Source organism: Beta vulgaris, chromosome 4 (genome assembly GCF_026745355.1).
Source record: "Beta vulgaris subsp. vulgaris cultivar EL10 chromosome 4, EL10.2, whole genome shotgun sequence".
Taxonomy (NCBI): domain Eukaryota; kingdom Viridiplantae; phylum Streptophyta; class Magnoliopsida; order Caryophyllales; family Amaranthaceae; genus Beta; species Beta vulgaris.
The window spans coordinates 36094774-36116958 of record NC_079205.1 but is presented as its reverse complement, the minus strand read 5'-3'; the positions used below and the strand labels follow the sequence as shown (position 1 = coordinate 36116958).

The 22185-nt window shown below is 35.0% G+C and overlaps 1 protein-coding gene across 4 annotated transcripts in view; it reads left to right on the top strand.

Annotated features, from left to right (window-relative positions):
- The first annotated feature begins 10806 nt into the window (after positions 1 to 10806).
- LOC104884691 (protein ZINC INDUCED FACILITATOR-LIKE 1) overlaps positions 10807 to 22185 on the top strand; it is a 40464-nt gene continuing 29085 nt past the window's right edge. Inside the window, exons 1-6 of one of the 4 annotated variants that reach the window (XM_048643068.2) lie at positions 10807 to 10975; positions 11061 to 11302; positions 18381 to 18421; positions 19043 to 19103; positions 19217 to 19319; positions 19447 to 19549. In XM_048643068.2, coding sequence (XP_048499025.1) covers positions 11155 to 11302; positions 18381 to 18421; positions 19043 to 19103; positions 19217 to 19319; positions 19447 to 19549 — 456 coding nt within the window. In that variant the 5' untranslated portion in view covers positions 10807 to 10975; positions 11061 to 11154. Of the gene's footprint in view, positions 10976 to 11060; positions 11303 to 18380; positions 18422 to 19024; positions 19104 to 19216; positions 19320 to 19446; positions 19550 to 22185 lie in introns of those variants that run through there. The other 3 variants (XM_048643069.2, XM_048643067.2, XM_048643070.2) reach the window with 3 other exon arrangements.

Below are 22185 nucleotides of genomic sequence, written 5' to 3'. Positions count from 1 at the left end.
AAGCTTCACATATTATATCAAGCTCCAATGAACATGAAAAGGCAATATGTAATCGATCTTCTCAAGAAAAAGTAGAGCTAGTATAAGACTTATATTTCTTAATCTAGAAACCGTATAAGTTGTTATGTTTTAGCTTTGATCCATCATTTTTTTTCTCATATAATAGTTGTTGATGGTGGATTATGGAATAGTAGTTAATAGTAGTAAGGGACCCTTTAAAAAAGGCTTATGGGATTTTTACATTGTGTTTTGTCTCATGTGAAACAAAGAAAAAAATATCATTAACTAATGAGTTAAACTTTTGTTATTCTCTACTTTTTATAACATACATTAGCTAAAGTAGAAAGCTTGATTCCTTGTTATCAAACTTGTATACCAAGCAAGAAGAAAGAGAATTTTTTTTTTCCATTATTGAACCAAACACCCAATAAAAGTAACAATTATTGTTACCATTTCCTTCCTCTATTTGATTCCATTCCCTTTTCATTCCTATATTTCAACCAAACACACCCTCAATGCGGAAAACGACTATCATATACCCAAACATCTAATCCCAAGATCTTTTCACAAATTAATATGAATCTAATAAGAGTATAGAATTATACCTCTTGATGCATGAATTCCTCTTTACACCATAAGCCTTCTAGCGGAGATTCGTTAGAACATCAAACATCGTTCCTCTAGTGTTGGTCCACGAACAACCCTTGGATCACCATGCATGCTAGTACGGGAGAGAGAAAAACTCTCTTGCTTTTGGGGTGTAAGGTGGTCAAGGGGGGGGGGGAGAGCAAGGGGGAAATTAGAATTGTTCCTCTCAAGATGATGTAATCTATATCATCACTTTGTAACCAAAATATTCCTATGTAAGGTGGTTACAAAGAGGTGTTTCATGAGGCTTTATTTGCCTCATAATGTCACACATTATGAACCTAATAAACTCATGAGTTACATCTTATTCCACCCATATATCTAAAATCACCCCAACTCATTTCACAAATGAATTTGGGTAATATCCAAGGGTTGTCACATTGTGTGACCTCATAGGACCCAATATATATTAGTAGTTGGCCCAATTATACTATCCCAACAAACTGAATATATTATTGAATATATTATCTTCATAATTTGTCTATATACATTTAGTTTCTTACAATGAGGACAAAATCCTTCATTCACTTCCTTTTGTTAGAATTATTTGTCATATAAATTTATTATTATTTTTTAAAATAATTGTTGATAGTTTCATTTGTTAATTATTGTTGATGACGTAATGCAACTATTTTTGTGTATTATGTTATAATGTTAATGTTAAATCAGATGGATCGTCATAATACTTACCTGTAAGTTTGCTTATAGAAAAATTGATCTTCGTGATACTAATCTGTAAAAAGCTTTAACTCATGAAAATATTGTGATGCAAGAAAGTGATAGCCCAAATTTGAAGACATGTAAAGAACCTAATGATCCAAATTTAGGAACACAATCCCAAAAAAGGGAACCAATATTTCGTAACTATGAAAAGGTAAAGTACGAGGTATATGTTTAAGTAATTTTTTTTTAAAAATGATTAAAGATAGAAATCGTCAAATATATGTCTTAGATATTGTGAAAACAGAATAAAGGGGTAAACTATAAAAATATGATAACTGTAAGTTCCTAGCTTATCCATTGTTTATATGTTATAGTTACCTTTATTAGTTGAATATAGTGAATTAATTATCAAACATAAACAAAACCAAAGTAAAAATATACGAAAAAGGATCAAGCATCACAAGATCCCAAATAATTGATGGAGTACTTTTACACAATTTTTATCACCATAATGAACAAAATAATAATCACAAAATACTGATATAATTTATCTAAACAAATTGAATTAGAAAAACCCCAAATATTAAATTGAATTGAGCAAAATTAGAAACTGAAGAACAAATCATGAATCAACTTAATGTGAGAATGTTAAAAATCTAGGAATTTTTTTTTTTGACATCAAATGAAAATCTAGTATTACTGTATAAAATGAAGAGGTTAGTTCGAGAATTCTGTTATGAATATGTGATTTTACTTTAATGTCGATTTCGTTAGTTTTATTGCTTAATTTGTTGAGTTCGATTCTAAATGCTTGAATTATCCTTCTCCTTTGTTTAAGTTGCTTCAATTTTTGTATTCAGGAGAGAGGAACTATGGTGCAGACTAAGAAAGAGAGATGAAAAAGAAAGTGAGACGTGGGATAGTGAAGGGGGAGAGAGAGAGTATGCTCCCCCCCCCCTCCCCCTTTCCCAACCTAAACTCGCACCCTCCACCAGAGAAAAAGCCCCCCTCCCCCCCCCCTTCTACTAACACTCCTGTTTGTTCTTTGGCTTTGCAGGACCCTTCAGGCTCAAGTGGTTTTGATGGTCAAGTTACTAGCAATCCTCTTCGTTCTTTTAAGGACTCCTTAGTCTCGTCAACCTCTAAAGTTTCTCGGTTCGAAGGGAAATCTCATGCAAGCATTCTTCCCTCTCCCAGCTTTGATAAAACAAGGGAAGTGTTTCTTCCTATCTCTGAGGAGAATTACCAAAATTTATGTAATCCCTGGGCTTGTGCTATCATCTCCAAATCTTGTGGAAAGTCTTTCTCTTCGGATTACGTAGCGGCCTCTCTAAAAAAAGTATGGAAAGTCTCCTCCTCATGCACGACTACTGCAGTGGGCAGGGGGTTCTTTGTATCAAAATTTACCTCGGTTGAGGACTATGATAGGGTGATCTCGGGTGGGCCGTGGTTCCTAAATGGATCATTCCTCCACATTCAAAAATGGCCTCCGGGGTTCCAGGCGTCAACGGCAAAAATCCATGTCCTCCCGATATGGGTTGAACTCCATGAGTTACCAGTTGAATTCATGAGTGAATATAATCAATGCTAAGAATCATTGGTAGCAGTCTTGGATAATTCATAAAGGCTGATACGAGGGCCATTGATGAAAGCAGAATGAGATACGTGCGTCTATTAGTTATGATGGATATATCAGGTTCAAGGAAGGATCACATATGGCTGGGAAGCTTTAAACAAATTGTAATGTACAGAGAATGGTCGAGTTTATGTACGACCCGTGGTAGGGTTAACCACCATGAGAGAAACTGCATAAAGAATCCTCCGCCGTCGGAGAATTATTCTGAACAAGAAGCAACGACTATAAAAAGTAACGCAGGGCAGACCGTTGCTAAGAAAATCTCAGACAATTGGATCCAACCAAAGCAAAAACCTTCCAGAGAGACTTCCTTGGGTCTCGGGTCAACTCAAAAAATCTGGATAAAAAAAAGTAAGACAGATAATTCGAAGGCTGCCAAAGAAAATGAGGGGAACTCCTTCACAGCTCTCAATGACACCTATGCTATAAACATCTTAGAGGGCTGTAGGGAAAATCTTCCCAATGATGCACCTTTAGTCACATCACCATGCTCCCAACCGTCAAAAAGGGAAAATCCTCTAACCCATCACTTCGATCTGATCCCCGAAGGCTCTACTTCCAGCGTTACCATACCCCCCCCCCTTTACCCCTCAATACATCAAAAACCCACTTTGTGTTTGGCTATTCAAAATTTTCCTTCCAATCTTTTTCTCTCTCTTAGAAAACCTAAACAAAAAATTTCATGGCTTCCATGCCCCAACCCGAGGAAGAGAAGGCCTCGGCCCTTGTTCCTATCTTACCCGCTCCAATTATCAACTGGGACCTTCTAATGTTTCCTCCGAAACACCCATCCCCGGTCCACGTAATACTATCAAAAGCAACTTGTGTAACAACCAGAACCAGGCCACACCTTTCGTTCCCGGAGGTATGGGTGAACACATACTCTTACTACATAATGGACATGATGGGAAATTGGTCGAGAGTGTAATCCAGCGGAAACTCCAAAAATCCTCCAAAACCTGTTGATGTTATACCCCGAGGAACCAGGGAGATTGGTTCCAGCCCACCTCCCATGCCTAGCAAACATCACAAAAATTTCGAAAGTAGTGGGAGTGTACCTCAGGTGGTCGATGAAGAAAACCATCAATGTATTCTCGGACGAAGCAATTCCATGGGAGCTTCAATTCCTCTCCGACCCCGTACTCGTGCTTCTGCGAGAGCGAAAAGCCCTATCAATTACCAAGAATTGGCTAATGGTGCAAGCGGGAAGCGAAACCGACAACGTCAAGTGGCTTCACCTAACAAAGGTTTGCTCCCAAATCACTCTAAAAATGGCTTGGGGATATTCGAAAAAAGATGGGGGAGTGATGTCGGGAATAAAGATGAAAGTGAACGAGGATATACTCTTCAGTTCGAAGGCCGAGCAGATGGTTACACTAAACCACAGTACCCATCCGGAAATCCTCAAGGAGCTAATGATCTTACCACCACTAAACCCGGGGATGTCGATTTTACTTTGGAATGCTAGAGGAGTGGCTCGTCAGGGGTTTAGGAGGAACATCCGACAGCTTATAAAGGACCATGACCCGATGATCGTCATCATAACTGAAAGTAGAGTGTCGCGTGAAAATATCAAAGAGATTGCTAGTAGCCTCCCATTCAACTCCTTTGAGACTGTGGATCCGCAAGGTTTCTCCGGAGGCATCCTCATGTTATGGAATGAAGGCCTTCATTCTTTCACCACCATAACAAAGGAGCCAAGGGCCATTCATGGAGTAATTCAGGTCCAGAATCTTCCCCCCTTCTTTATTTCTGTTTTTATATGCAAACACTAAATATAAAGGTAGGCTAGAAATGTGGAAAAACCTAAAAATTCTAAGTCAAAACATAAACTTACCTTGGTTAGTTACTGGAGATTTCAACGAAGTGGCGTTTTGCCACAAAAATTTGGAGGAAAACCCCCCAAAGAGTATAAAATGCGAAATTATAAAAATACTATGGCTAATTGTGGTTTACAGGATTTGGGTTTCATTGGTAGTAAATATACTTGGTTTAATAAAAGAAAGAGCTATCCCATACTTGAGAGGTTGGATAGAGCATGGGCTTATGATAAATGGATGTTTAATTTCCCAGATGCCTTTGTTCACAACCTTCCCAGACTCTCTTCGGACCATAATCCCCTTTTGATTAACCTCAAAAAATCCAACCACACTAATAATACCCGGTATTTTAAGTTCGAGCCTATGTGGTTAGAGAACCCCCCTTTTGACCCATGGGTTAGAGAAAATTGGGCTGCGAAGACTAATAAATTCGTGGACAAACTTCAGGTCCTTAGCACTGAAATCCCTGTTTGGGTCAATAAAGAGGATAATATCTTTTAAAAAAAGAAACACGTGCAGGCCCAGTTAGTTGGCACCCAAAAAGCCTTTGAAGCTGACCCTAACAATCCTTTTCTTTTCGATCTACAGATGAAACTTACTAGGGAGTTAAGTGTCTTACTAGACCAAGAGGAGGATTACTGGCATATTCGGGCTAGGACTAACTGGGTAATGAACGGGGATCGTAACACCCACTTTTTTCATATGTCTACTATAATTAGACGAAAGACTAACAAAATATTAATGCTAAAAGATGAGATGGGAAACACCATCTCGAATCCCTCGGATATTAGTAACGTAATCCTGGAGCACTATAAGTGTCTCTTCTCCTCTAGTAATATTGACCCTCCTCCCACCATTCTGTCTCGTGAGAGCATCGAGTGTAGCTCTAAGCCTTCGGATTTGGAAATTCGAGATGCAGTTTTCTCTATCGGTCCATCTAAAGCCCCTGGTGATGATGATTTCCATGCTTTCTTCTATCACCATTTTTGGGAGGCTATAAAAAATGATTGCTGTGAGTGTACGAGAGAAATTTTCGCCTCCCTTACCATGCCAAAAACCATGAACTCCACTCTCATCTCACTCATTCCAAAAATCTCGAACCCCCTTAGGTTAAATAACTTTAGACCCATAAGCCTTGTTAACACTTCTTATAAAATAATTACGAAAATTATTGTTAATAGAATTAGACCCTACTTAAAGGACATTATATCCCCTAACCAAAATAGTTTTATCCCTGGAAGGGGGTCGGAGGAGAACTATATAATAGCGTCCGAGATCCTCCACTCAATGAACAAAAAGAAAGGTAGAAAAGGCCTATTTGCTCTAAAATTGGACCTTGAAAAGGCGTACGATAGGCTTGAGTGGCCCTTCATAGAGCACTGTCTTAGAAGACTTAACTTCTCATATAATTCCATTAAACTAATCATGAGTTGTGTTGCCGCGGGTAATTCCTGTATCCAATTTAACGGGACCCGCACAGATCCATTTATCCCTTCTAGAGGTATCAGGCAAGGGGACCCATTATCACCGTATCTGTTCATTATCTGCTTAGAATATTTATCTGGCACTATTCATGAAGCGTGTTATTCGAAAGATTGGACGCCATTTAAGGTTAGGAGGGGATGTACGGAGATATCACACCTTTTCTTTGCTGACGATATTCTTCTCTTTGGGGAAGCTAACATATCCACCCTATTGACCATAAAATCAGTACTTAACAACTTCTTGCATACCTCGGGCCAAAAGCAAAATGAATCGAAAATTATGTTGTTCTTCTCCCCGAATACTAGCGTCGAGATTATGGATGAATTTGAGCAGGAGATGAACATTTCTAGTACTAGTGACTTGGGTACGTATTTAGGTTTTCCCCTTTGCCATAAGAAACCTTCAAAAAATAAACTTAGCTTCATCATAGATAAAGTGGAGGGGAAATTAGCTTCTTGGAAAGCCAAAAGCCTTAATAAACGGGAAGATTAATCCTCATAAATGCTACACTGCAGGCTATTCCTAGGTATTATATGCATTTGATTGATTTCCCTGTTGCTATCAAAAAGAAACTTGATTCCATTTGTAGTAATTTCTTTTGGAATAGCAATGGTAACAAGAAAAAGATTTCCTGGATCGCGTGGCATAAGATTTGTAAGGCCAAATCCACAGGAGGGCTCGACCTTAGTTTGCATAATACCACTAACAAAATCTACTTGGCTCGTCTTTGTTGGAAATTAGACAATAACTTGTTATGGGCTTCAAAGGTTATCAAAGAAAAATATTTTAAAAAAAATTTAGAACCCCTTAGTTTCAAAAAAGGTTCGCACATTTGGAGAAACATCAGGGTAGGATGGGACCATTATGAGAAGAGCTTAGCGTGGGTAGTGGGAGACGGCACAAACGTTAATCTTTGGAACGATAAATGGGTTAATGGGGATAGCCTAAGAGCGCTTATTCAGGGCCCCCTAAGCAGAGGGGAATCAGATATGAGAGTCAATATCATAAAGAATACTGACATTTCCTGTATTTCATCTATTCCGTTAACTCATGAAATTATTGATAGAATAAGATCCATAAGGTTTTCGAATGACTCGGATTTCACCTATTCTTCTTGGACTCACCTAGGTAAATTTTGTGCCAAAAGAGCTAGGGAGTTTTTCGACCCAACCGTGGCTGATGAATCATGGGATTGGATTTGGAAATCCCCGGGTTTACCAAAACATAAAATGTTTCTTTGGCAAATTAGATGGAATAGGATGCCCACGAATAGCAACATAAATTATCGCATGATTTCACACCCAAGTAACTGCTCGTTTTGCCCGGATAAAGAAGAGAATATGGATCATATTCTGAGAAGTTGTCATAAAGCCTCCGAGATTTGGGGAAAAATAGGTTTCCCGTTAGATAATAGCCTACTGTTCCAGGAGTGGCTGAAAAGTAGCTGCTCTGTTGACTTAAACTATAACTTAAACCAGAAGGATGAAAAAATTCCGTCCAACGTGGAGTTTGTCTTTACAATCTGGGGCATATGGTTGAGACGTAATGCTTGGGTCATAAACAAAAAGAACTTACCTTATCTTTCCTCCATTAAAAATTCTCATTGGGCCGCCACTGAATGGTTCTATTCAATGAACCAACCTAAAATGGGTAAATCTCCCAACAACACCACCTCCTCCTCCTCTTCCTCCTCCCCCTCCATGGGGTCAGCCTATATCGCATCTTTCTCTCGCCTCAATTCCATCTCCAGAACCAGGTCCTCTGGGACTTCGCACCCTTCTACTTCCATGTCCCTCGCCCAGGGTTGTTGGATTCCTCCACCTCCTAATGTACTTAAAGTTAACGTGGATAGCTCTTTCTTAATTAATAGAAAACAAGCGAGCTTAGCGGCAATTTGCAGGGATCACAAGGGCATCTGGGTGGGCGGGATTGCAATGAAGACCTGCTGTGCTGACCCACAGGAAGCCGAAACTCGCGCAATCCTCATGGGCCTCGAGTGGGTGAAGGAGAATGGCTGGAGATCAGTCATTATTTCCTCATATTGCAAGAATGCGACTAAGGAAATTAGTAGTAACAGTAGCATAAAAAGTAATATCTGTGATGTTGTTCATTTATGTAGGGAGTTCCTCCAAGAGTCCACAGGCCACAAGCTTTACCATGAAGGAAGGGAATCAAACAGGGTTGCGGATAAGCTAGCAAAATATGTAATAGGGAGGACTGCAACCATCAATGTAATGCAAATTTTTTCTTCCCCTCCCTCGGTTTGTATGAACTTAGTAGAAGAAGAAGCTAAAAACTGGTCTCAGCTGGACATGGTTTCGGATGATCATGGCTAATTAGCTTGTAATATTGTTGAATTTTATATATCGTTTTTTTCTTTAAAAAAAAAAAATGAAAAAAAAAAAAAGAAAAAGAAGGGAATGTTGTTTAAGATTTTATTTGGCTACTTAGACACATGTGTAATATTAGTCAATATTATACTAGTATTAATTTGGACCAAGTACACACAAATCTTTTGTTACAATTATAATGAAAAAAATATGATCATTTTCTTCCTTCCCAACTCCTTGAACCTGCTTCGTATTATTAGATTGAATGGTCAGAATCCCACCCTAGATTTACATTTCCCTAGATAATAATTTCCCATCAGGGGTTAAAACAAACAAATATACTGAAAAACAACATATTCTGATGGCGCGCGCACACTATAATTCAGAGAACGTACCGTAATCCGTGATGACCATATATCTCTATTATATAAGGGAAGGGGAGCAACGGTGTCCTCTTTAGAAACGCCTATTTTGCCCTCCTTCTCTTTCTAAATTACAAAAGGAATGTCAAAATATCGCAAATAAATTTACAACACTCACTCACAAATCACTTAAAAGAAGAAACTTTTCAAATCACCCATACAATTGAGAAAATCACGTTATAAAAATCACGCAAATCACTCAAATAATCAGAAAACTTTATTAAAACTTAAAATTAATATACAAACTAAAACTAATAACCTAGAACGTCAATACATACAACAACATTTACAAAAATTTACTTACAAATCACTATTCTCAAGAACCATTCATAATTAATGGTGGGTCATGATAAAAAATAGAGGTGTTTTTGTAGTGAAATCAAAATAGAAATTAGACGAGGAAAAAAATTATTTACTTTTTTTAATAGTGTTTCCTATATATAATGAAACTTTTACATATATTTGGACGTACTTTTTTCTATTATATAATAGTGATAAATTATCAAGGTAAAAAGGTTTATATAAAATATCATTCAAGAATTAAAGTACAATATAACTCTATTATATAAGGGATCGGAAGGGGGGAGCTATGGTGTCCCCGAATGAAGAGACTATCTTACTCCCTTCCCATTCTAAATTACAAATTCACTTACAAATCAAAGGAGACTTCAAACAAAAATATCAAAAATATAATTATAATAATCATCCACAAGTCAACTAAAATCATAAAATTGCATAATTTACGTTATGGAAATCACTAATATGAGGAAACTTTACAAGAACTTAAAAATTCACTTACAAACTACAACCTATGAAAAAGTTGACTTGAAATCAAAGTGTTTACTTTCTTTATAATTTATGAAGTATTGTACTTATTTCAAAAATCAACTAAAAAATAATAATAATTAGAAATCATAAATAAATTCAAAAAAATTTCTATTTTATTCATAGAATTTAACTTTGAAAAGTAAAAAAAAAAACAAAAAGAATGGTGAGAGACTTAAGTGACAAAAACAAAACCAATCAAATTTTGCAACTAAAAGCAATTATACTACGTATGTCTAATGTTCAAATTTTGACTATTATGTCGAAGAAAATTGAATTTCTATTCAGAAAAAATATGCGTGTAAAAAATTCTAGTATACTTATAAGATAGGTTTACGTACCAACCCCCGCAATCAGCAGTGACAAAGTCAAATATAAGATCTTGGGAGCTAAACTAATATAGACGCATCTTCATGAATTTAAATAATCAAAGAAAAAAACAACAGAAACACGCCATATTATATTAGACTATTAGCAAATAGGAAGTGGGCCACACAAATGTCGCAAGAGTTAACCAAGGGGACAAATTTGATTGAACGTGAGAATGAAGTAGTGGCCATCTACAACATTGTTATTATGACTATTATGAGAATATTATTTCTTTTTCACAATTATGAAAAACAAAATCAGGACAAATAAAAAAGTATTTATATGGATAAAGTAATATAGTCTTGTTCTTTTAGATTTATTATCAGTTCAGTTCAGTTCAAATGCTCTCTCATGTTCAAAATTTTCACATTTCAGTTCAGTTCAGTTCAATTTCTCCCAATACAAAATAATGAGGCCTAAGTATGTCATAATATTCAACAAGAGGTGCCAAAAAGCGATACACATACTTCTTCTTTGGTCGAACTAAGTATTCAAAACCAAATTGGCGCAAACTAGAACTAACATGGGTGGCAGCAAGTAGGCCATATATGATATATCACTAGCAAGAGTTAACCAAAGAATACAAATTTGGTTTTTCCTTGGTCTGACTGCTGTTGACAAAACGTGCGTGACGCATGTGCTGATGATTCATCTGGCCTTCGTTCAATAGAACGTCTCTATATTTCGTTTTGATGACTAGCAGATCATAAGAAAGCTAAGGCATCTTCAAGGACAAACAGCCGTAACATTATTGTAGACTGGTACTACTTCCAGCAGGTAAAATCAAATGACAACAACTTTTAGTCCTTAATGAGATGATTTTATGGTGGGGCTTACGAATTTTCACTGCTGTTTCTTGCAGTTTTTCCACATATTTCTCAAATCTCCATATATATCATATATGTTGGTCAAGTGAGTTTAGTTGAGGGTGAGAAATATTATCAATTAAAGGAAAAATGGAGGATGGTCAGAGCAAAATCCACTTATTAGAGAAAGTATACTATGAAGGTTGTCCTGGATGTAAGATCGAAAAGCGAAAAGATACTCAAGAGGAAATTCCATGGAAGACTCTGATTAGCATTTGGATTATCGTGCTTTGCAATGGTATGAGCTTACGTACTCTAGTGATTATTTTTTGCAGAATTTAAAAAATTAAATAAATGAAAAAAAAATGTATATCTTTTTTAATACGACTCTGTATGCGTATTTGTGCATTGATTGAAACCAGTTTGAAGGGACGAGAATGGGTGTTTTGAAAATTATTTGATGTTGTAGCAATTAAGGCCTTGTATAAACCAGTGGTGCAAAGCTTGACAAATAAGAACTAAAACGTACTCGACCAAAATGGCTTACTACTATAGTTTGCCTTGCCCAACCGTTGTAGTTCGGGTCCAGGTTCCAGACATTCTATAATTTGGATTGGCATTTTTAGCATGATTTTATCAGGGCCCTCCAAAATAATGTGTTAAATACCGTAACATACAAATACTGTTTATCATAGAAGGCCAAAAAATCATGATGTTAAGGTATGAGAAAACAATTTGATTTGGTAGATCAGAATCACGTTAATATTAGTGTGCACTAGGTCAAAAACACGTATCATTTTTGAATAATTTACTATATTATGTAAAAACTCACTAGATCATGTAGAAACTCATTATATTATTCACAAACATATTATATCATGCAGAAACTACATCATATTTAAATAATTCACTATATCATTTAGAATTCCAATATATGATGAAGAAACTATCATTCATAAACATATTATATCATATGGAAATTACGTCATTTATGAACAATCTAATATATCATTCATAGACTCACTATCATGCAGACACTCAGTAATGATTTAGACACTCATTACATCTTTCTATATGTTAAAGCACGTGTCACAATACATACTATACCACCTACATATTTCTGCATGTTAAAACATTAAATTTAAATCCTCCATTATATTGCATATAATTTCACTATATGTTTTCCGATAAAATTCACCATATTATATATAAGGGGGCGTTTGGTTCACATAGTGGTATGAGTTTGGAATCAGGAATGAAATCAAGGTGGTATATGTTTGGAACTTGAACCTAATACCATGTATGTGTTTGGTTTTATTTGAGAATGAATTTTTTTTTTCTATTTAATACCTAGAGGTATTGGTATGAGCCAAACCCACCTCCCCCTTGGGTTTCTAAACCCCATACTTAAGGGGGCGTTTGGTTCACATAGTGGTATGGGTTTGGAATGAGGAATGAAATCAAGGTGGTATAGCTTTGGAACTTGATACCTAATACCATGTGTTTGGTTTTTATTTGAGAATGAAATTTTTTCTTGTATTTAAAACCTAGAGGTATTGGTATGAGCCAAACCCACCTCCCTGGCCCTTCTAAACCCCATACCTTATGGGTTTGAGGTATGGGTTTTAAATCTATTAAATAATAAAACAAACACTAGGTATGGGTTTTGCTCATTCTAAACCCATCCCTAATACCAGAATCATGTGAACCAAACGCTCCCTAATGGGTTTGAGGTATGGGGTTTAAATCTATCAAATTATTAAACAAACACTAGGTATAGGTTTTGCTTATTCTAAACTCATACCTCATATCAAAATCATATGAACCAAACACTCCCTAAGTTCACTATATCTATATAAAACTCACTATATGAACTTAATATCAATAACCAACTAGGGGCACGCTAAGGTTTTTTATATGAGAAAATAATGCGACAAAGCTTAATTCTATAAATGAAATGGCACAGCTGTATATATTGTTACAAAGAGAGCAATATAATCTGAAAAATCTTTATTTTTTGGGAAAATTTGTCAAAAATTACCTTTTTAAAGTTCAATATTTGCGAAAAAGAACTTTTAAAACATTCTTTGAAAAAAAAAAGTCACAAACTTAAATTTTCTTGCAAGATGAAACTTATTGCCATTTTCTGGTATGGTTTTTAAGATGCATTTGAGGTCGTGCCGCAGTTAATGAAACTTAATTAGGGGGTTAAAGGAAGATAGAAGGGTCAATGCTAGAATTGAGGAAAACCAAAACGAAAATGGAAATAGGTTTCATCTTGCAATAAATATTTGTGGGTTTTTTTATAAACAATGCTTTAAGAGGTTTCTTTTAGCAAAATTTAACTTCTAAAAGGTTATTTTGGGAAATTTTCCCCTTTACTTGCTAAAAGATATGCATAGATCAAAATATAGTAAGAGATAATATCAAAGGTAGTAAGAGAATATATAAATGATAATTATATAATAATATCTAAAAAACATATAGTATCCCTTATATGCCTTCATAAGATGGACTACCAGATGAAAGGTACAATCTTAAAAGATTAATACACCATTATCGCATGACTGGTGTATGCCACAATTAGAGATGTCCATTGGTGCGGGTTAGGCGGGCTGGTCCGTGGATTCTAGTGGGTTGAGATTTCACGTCCCAGGACCGGACCGTGAAATTCACGGTTTGAGTGGAATGGTCCACAGGCTTTAAAATCTTAACCAACACCCGTCTGTTACCAGTTTTTACGGTTCGGGAAGTGGTTCTGTCGGTTCATGGGCCTGGCGGGCAAGCGGTACGGCATGAGATTTTTTTTTTTTCAAAGTTATATAATCATTTATTATTGTTACATAAAATCTTTAATATTAATTAATATATATATAATTATTAATATTAATGAATAGTTTCCTTATTTTTGAATTTGATTGAATTATAATATATGCAATTTGAGTAAAATATATACAATTTGATTAAAATATATACACAATTTGGTTCAATAATTACTTGGGTTGGGCTGGTCTAGTTCATGGGTTGGGCTAGATCACTTGATCGGGTTGGGAGGTTTTAGTAACGGGCTTTCGTGGGCTGGGCTAAAAAAAGGCCCACGATCTACCCAGCGATTTCACGGTTCGAGTTGGGCTGCACCGGGCTTTTTTACGGGCTCAGCCTACATGGCCCAAGAGGCGGGTAGGGCTGGATTGGCGGGGCAATCTCTAGCCACAAGGCAATGTTGTTACTTTTTTAAAAAAAATATTTTGAATGAAAGAAGAATGTGTGGTATTGTGTTTCTCCGAGAGGGTTTGAAGAGTGACAAAAAAGTAAGAAAAAGAAAGATGGGTATGTTCGCATTGCTTTGGGCTACTTGCACGTACCAAATAGAAAAGTAAAAGTTAATTATGGGGAAGGGTAGGAATTTTTTTTAAAAAGGGAGAAGCGTTGTGGGTATGGAAGCGGATAACCAACTTTACTAGAAAATTTCTAACACGTATTGGAGAAAATGATATTACCACCATAAGAAAGGAGGTGGTCAGTGATATATGATAGATTATATGATGTTTATGTCATAGAGGTTTGGAGAGTGGAGATTAATAATTTGTAATACATGGTAGAGAATATTATGGGATGTCGAGAAGGGTGTAATAGTTTTGGGTTTGAAGCTTTCTTTAGTTTGGCTTATTTTGTGGTGAAATCTCACAAATATGATATCGACGGGGAAGCATGAAAGTTTGGCTTGTTTGGTGGTGGTAATATCACAACAGTACCATTGATGAAGTGAGGAGGGGTGTGTGGTGAGTCAAGTCGCGGAACGCATGGAGAAAAAAAGATCAAGCCTCATGATATCATGATAAAGTTATAAAAAGAGAATGAGAGAAAACATAATTATACTAGTGAAATTGTACAACTATATATAGTGTTACAAAGAGAACTAATACTATCTATTAAAATTTTTATTATTCACTAAAAGATATGCATGAATCAAAATATATACTAAGAGATAATATCAAAGGTAGCAAGATTATATCAATGATAATTGTATAATAATACCTACAAGATATATGATATCCCTTGTATGCCTCCATAAGATGGACTACCAGAGAAAAAGGCCGATCTTGGAAGAATAATACACCATTATCGCATGACTGTTGGATGCCACAAGACAACGTTGTAGTTTTTTTTAATAAAATATATATAATTTTTTTTGACATCGTAATAACTTACATAGAAAACATACAAAACCAGTACAAATTAGAAAACTTAAAAATGAAGTTTGTTTTGTCTACACTAGTATGCTAAATTGCGTGCCTCGGCAACTTGTGCTTTCGGCACCTTTAAAATAAGGCAAGACAACAAAGTTCTCGCTACAATACAAATATTCGCTAAGGTCTAGCGGATGCTAATATCATAAGGTTTGGTCGATCGGAGAGCTTGGACCAACCCTTGTGACGATGTGTATATCAAAACCTGTGTACGACCCGTTTCCCGAGCCCAGGATAGTAAAATATGTTTTGAATGAATGAAGAATGTGTTGGTATTTTGATTCTCTGAGACGATTTGAAGAGAGCCAAGAAAGTGAGAGGAAAAAGAAAAGTGGATATGTTGGCATTGTTTTGAGCTAGTTGTAAGTGCCAAAGAGAAAAGTAAAAGTGAATTATGATGAAGGGTAGGAATTGTTTTTTAAATGGGGAAGAGTCATGGGCATGGAAGAATATATATATATATATATATATATATATATTATATATATATATATAGGTTTAAGTTCATATGAGAACCACCCTTATGGTGAAAACCGTGAGAACCACTCATTTTTCCTCATTTTCCGAAGATTTTGATCATTTCATAACATTTTTGCTTATTTTTTGTTTCACTTATTTTATGGTTTTGCTCATTTAACAATTTTGTGCTCATTTATCAACGTTTTTGCTCATTTTACGTTTTCCTCATTTTACTTGTTTTTCTCATTGAACTTTTTATGCTCATTTTACGTTTTTCTTCTTTTACAATTTTATACATTTTACGTTTTTGATAACTTAATGTGTTCTACTCATTTTATGTTTATGCTCATTTGTTACTTTTTCTTTGCTCATTTTAGGAAATTTTTGCTCATTTTAAGTGGTTATCACGGTTCTCACCGTAAGAGGTTTCTCACTAGAACCCAACCCTATATATATATACCTTATTTTTGATAGAAAAGAAAAGGAGAATATGTTTTGGAAAAATGAATTCTTCATAGTTTTTGAGCCATGAGCCACTGATTGCCAAAAGCAATAATAAATAAAACCTTTTTAAAAAGAAAAAAGATCATATTGGTGAAGACCATAAAAAAGACAAGAATAATTATAATAGGCATTACAATTCCTAGCACGTATTGGAGAAAATTTTATTACCACCATAAGAAAGGAGGTGGTCATAATGGTGATATTATTTGATAGGTGATGATGTTTTATATCGTAAGGGTTCGATAGAGAAAATTACGAGATTTTGAGAACGGTGTTATAGTTTTGGGTTTGAAGCTTTATCTAATTTTGATTTAGTTGGTGGTGATAATCTCACAACCATGCCTTTTTGGTGCTGATAATAATTGTACCATTGATGAAATTAGGAGAGGTAGGGTGGGTCGGGTAGCGTATTGTACGGGAAAAAATAAAGATCAAGGCTTGTGATACCATGATAAGTTTATGAGAAGAGAATGAGAGAAACTTAATTATATTAATGAAACATTAGAACTATATATAGTGTTACACACATAGCTAATCATAACTAATACAATCTTTATTATTTGCTAAAAAATATGCATAAATCAGAATATATACTAAGAGATAATATCAAAGGGAGGAAGAGATATATCAATGATAATTATATGATGATATCTATAAGATATATGAAATCCCTTATACGCCTTCATAAGATGGACTACCAGAGGAAAAGTCCAATCTGAAGCAATACACCATTATCACATGACTGGTGGATGCCATAAGACAATGTTATTATTTTTAGAAAAAATATTTTGAATGAAATAAGAATGTGGTGATATTGTGGTTCTCGGAGACGGCTTGAAGATAGCCAAGAAGCATTAACTTCAGCACACCACCTTGCTTCAAAGTTTGTCCAAATCATCACGATGCACTTGTCTTCAAGTTTGATGCACGTCTCACCACTGTCAATAATTAGTCATTGATGCACATCTCACCAACATGTACTCTTTACTCATTAACATAGAATCACTTCTCTTCATAATGTAATGCACTTCTCATTACCATATTCAAATTTGTTGATGCACCTCTCATCAAGCTTCAATAAACGGAGCACTTCTCTCCATAAACACTCTTCAATGTTGTCTTGCAAATTTGTCTACATCGACTACAACAATTAATGAAACCGTGATATGCGTTGACTACGACTTCCACCATTATCAAATTGCCAATATCTGATTAGCTTGTGAAGATTGCCCTTCACCTCAAATTATTTGTCTCCCTCTTTTTGTAGTAACCAAAAATCATATTTTCATGGATTAAAAGGGAACCCATCCACACATTTAAGAAAAAAACCATTATTACTTGCCATGGTTAATCACAATAAAAAAAACCATTACTTGTATATGGCTAATCACACACACTCACAAATTTTTCTTTATAGTTTTCTTTCCTAAATTTTTAATGTTAATTTTTTTTGGAATACTCTTTCCCTCTTTTTTCTTCTTCTTCTTTTTCTTCCTTCGACTCTTTTTTTTTTCAAGCCCTATGGATCATATGTCTCTTGATACCAAGAAAAATTTAAATGTGGAGATAAAAAATGAGAGATGAAGTTGAATGCTTGCACATTATATTTTAATCAATGAAACTATACGAGGCCTTAAATATGGCTAGGAATAAACCAACAAATCTAAAATCTAGGCACATGACTAGATAGTGGCTAATGGATGAGACTCACTCCTATAATACATAATAAGATTAAACTAACACATGTTACATTATTTAATAAACAATTCACTAACATATTGCTAGACCTTAGGAATTATTCAACTACTCTTAACTAAGAAATAATCCTATAATTTTGGGAGCACTTCCAACACACCCCCTTGCTCCAAAACTTCGTAGGAGCCAACATTAAACATTATGTCACAATCTTGTTTCTTAGTAATTCTTCCTTCAATTTTTTTTTCAATCTTCAAGTAGCACTTTCCTTTTAGCCCTAAATCATGCACTAGTTGCATTCGTATTTGTACATTGATAGAGTATAAATCTATTCCTGGGGCCTCAACCGTCAGCTTAAGCTGATGGATGAGGCCACAGGAATAGATCTATACTCTATCATACACTAACAGAAATTCATTGCTCAATGTTCAACTATGTTGATTATTTCCCTTGGTTCATGTATTTCAGCGCTGCCGATATCTTCGCTCTTTCCATTCCTTTACTTTATGGTAAGAGGAGAATATTATTGGATACTATATACTTCATATATTTAGAATAGTTGCATACTTTTTGGATTCCACAATAATCTCATTTTTTGGTAGTAGAAAGAGGGAATTGGCCCAAAAATAGGATAGGAGTCCAGATGAGGACATGCTTGCCAATGCATACTATTAATCATTAATAGCTTTAATTTTCAATAAGTAAAAGTTACAAATTTTCAAAAGCATATATTGAGACGAATTTAATATATCCCACATCATTATATTTTTGTCACATGTAAATCACAAAATACTGTCAAAGAAGATTGTATATAGTAGAAAAATCAAACTTTGTCAAGTACTTTCTCCACTCCACAAAGAATGCAATACTCGAATTTTCATGGTCGCCAGTGCACAACATTGAACATAAATATCTTTAATTACGTGTTAATGCAAATTTTTTAAAAAAATTACATTTTGAAATTATGCATTGATATGAATTTAAAAAGATCTCACATGACTATGTTATTATTTATATGATGGTGGAAATTGGTTGTAAAAGTTTATATAGTTTGAATGCAAGTGATGCATTATTCTTCACATCATGTATTACCGTTAATATTGTATATCAAGTGTGCATAAAAATTGCAGATTAGGGATTTCCATATAGCTGAGCGAGAGGAAGATGTAGGATATTATGCTGGTTTTGTTGGTGAGTTTTTGCTGTTATTTGCGTTAATTGTTTTACAAATGGCATTATATTTTCCCTGTCTAGCTAGACAACAATACTAATCCATTTACGTGTGAACTTTTATCATTTTAAAGGATCTGCTTTCATGCTTGGAAGGGCTTTGACTTCTATTTTCTGGGGAATGCTTGCAGATCGATATGGTCGAAAGCCTATTATCATTATAGGAACTATAGCTGTGTTCGTAACCTATCATCTCTATTTTACCTTTTCATTTCTACCCTGAATTTCCTTTCCACATTGTAACTTGTACAAGTTTCACAATATAAAAACCTAACTATAAGGAGTCATTATATTATCATTGCAGGGTAATTTTCAACACAATGTTTGGATTGAGTGTAAATTTCTGGATGGCAATTTCCGCGAGATTTCTTTTAGGAAGCTTATGTGGATTGCTTGGGCCAGCAAAGGTATATATAATTAATTCCATTTTACCAATTTTAGTGAAATTTTGTATCAACTCCATTTTACCTTTCACTTCTTTTGGGAAGTTTATGTGGTTAATTCAAGTATTCATTGATTGGAATATACTTCCTCCTTTTTTTCGAAGTCCTACTCACTTTTTATTTTGAATTCTACTCACTTTACTTCATTCTTATCTTGTCAAAAAAATATTATTAGTTTATTGGTCAAAGACCCACTTTTCTTTCATATTTATTTATGTATCTCAAGTAAACCCAAAAAGTAGATCCGATATTCTCTTCTCCTAATATATATCTATTTATTTAATGTAATTGACCCTAAAAGTATACTTTATATCATGTAGTATTGCCTAATGTATTGTGTCTAAAGTAACTGAGTAAGACTTCAAAAAATGGAGATAGTATTAATAATTTTATCAATTTTTGCTCAGGTTATGAGTAATCTCTTGCATAGATGGTACCAAAATTCTACATAAAATTATTAACAGTTAAAGCAAATCATGTATATTGTATCTAGGCATTAAAAGAAAACGATAAATTTTCTAGGCTTCAAAATCAATGAAATGGTATTGTTGGACCTTTGAAACTTTTTCTTTTCTTTTCTTTTTTTACGTTTTAATTTTGTTCATTTTCTTATAAGTAAAAAAGAAAAATAGGAAGTTAACTCTAATAGAGGCCAACCTAAAACATTCCTATGGATGATTAGGGAGAAATCAAAATGATAAGGGGGGTCATATATTTAAGATTAGAGGCTTCATGACCCTAATGTGCCACGAAGTCAGCCACATGATTAGCTTCTCTGATGTCGTGAACGATGATGACGATGTTGAAACAAGCCATATCCAAACCTACAGCACAAATTAAAGAGATAATAATTAAGCCAAGGGGGTTTTCAAGTATCCAATAAATTGAATTATTAACTCCGACATTATCTCTTTCAATAAGAATATCTTTAGGGTATTAAAATGGTAGATGGTTGATACATTCTTTTAAACTTCAAGCTCCAGCTTCAAGAATGGAACACTCATGATCCAATGAATGGGCCCCTACTAATAAAACATTATCCAGATTATCACGAATAACAAAACCAAAAGCACATTTATCATTCTAAAGTTCTAAGCCATGAAAATTGATTTTGAAAGGATTGAGGGGAGGGGGGGGGGGGTTTCCAAGAGATTGCCCGACCTCGCCTCTTAATGAAATGGATAAAGCCCATTCATGCAAAAAAAAATAGCAATAAATTGACTAGTTTGACGAACTGAAAAGATTCCTTATTAAATATACTAGACCATTTCCAGCTGAGACGTTTTACTTGCGCCAATTTTCATGTGGCAAATTTCTTCTACAAACTCTAATATACCAGCATGTAAATGGACATTAAAACTATTACCAAAACGGGAAGACATGCAAGCTTGCTGAGAGAATTATTATCTGCATGTCTTCGGGGAAGAGGAAGTACAATCATCTTCATTGTCCTCAATTCTCCTCCATAATGAACCTGACTATGAAGTATGCTCCATGGGGGAAACAAGATCCACATCCATTTGCTAAATTGCTGCACAATAGAGTTATCTTAATGAAGAGACTAGAAGAATATCCTGTGATGGATTTCAGCTCATCATCATCATTCCTTACTAGAGAGACCGGAAAAATAGGTTCCATTATCCTAACATTCCTTGCTGTTCAAATCTAGATTCATGATAGGACAATCCACTTTATCAAGTAGATGATCATATTAAGAATTATAGAACAACTAACAAGGATGAAATACTTTAATAGGAGGTACAATAAGAGCAAAAGCTAGGGATTGCTCCCCTCAAGCACCATCACCTTGCACATAATCAAGGATGGTTGGAGAAACCCTCCAGATTCTTCATCATTAGAGGCAACTTCAACATTTGCAATTTTCAGCTTTCCCTTCCCCTTATCATGAGCCACAACATGAATTTTTTTAACCTTTAGAACACCAACAATGTTGGAATCACTAACAACATTTGTTATAACAAAACCTTTCGTTTTTTGCACTTAGAGCCAGCAAAAGATTGAACTATTGATTCATTTCTTTTATTGGTGAAATATTCTTATTTGCAATATGGGACCAAGATGAAACATGCTTAGCCTGAACTTGAACTACATTTGCTGGCTCAACAATAAAATCTAGGTTGTCTTGGACAGATTTAGCAAGATTTTCAAAAAGACTTTCAGCTAACCTTAATCTCCTTTTTTGGGAGGTAAGAAGAGGACAACTGTAAAAAAAAAGGTGATCATAGGATGTGACCAACCAGTAGAGAAATCTTCATACCAAATTACATAGCCATGCACTAAATCACCTTCTCTACACACTTCAGCAAATTCAAGCAGAGGGGATATGATATTATCTCCAACACATGCACGAGCAAACCTAAATCTTATGCCTGCTATATTTAACCAAATTTGATGAGAGCACCAATATCATTAACAGTTAGCAATTTAGCAACATAATCAAAATTTAACAGTTCAGTAGGAACGGGAATCATGAGAGTTACTCAATATTTTACTAGACTTATGGAGTTCCACAATATCATGCTTAACGTGACATAGTTTATCAAGAACTACATTATCTTGGAAACATGGACGGGCTGGGG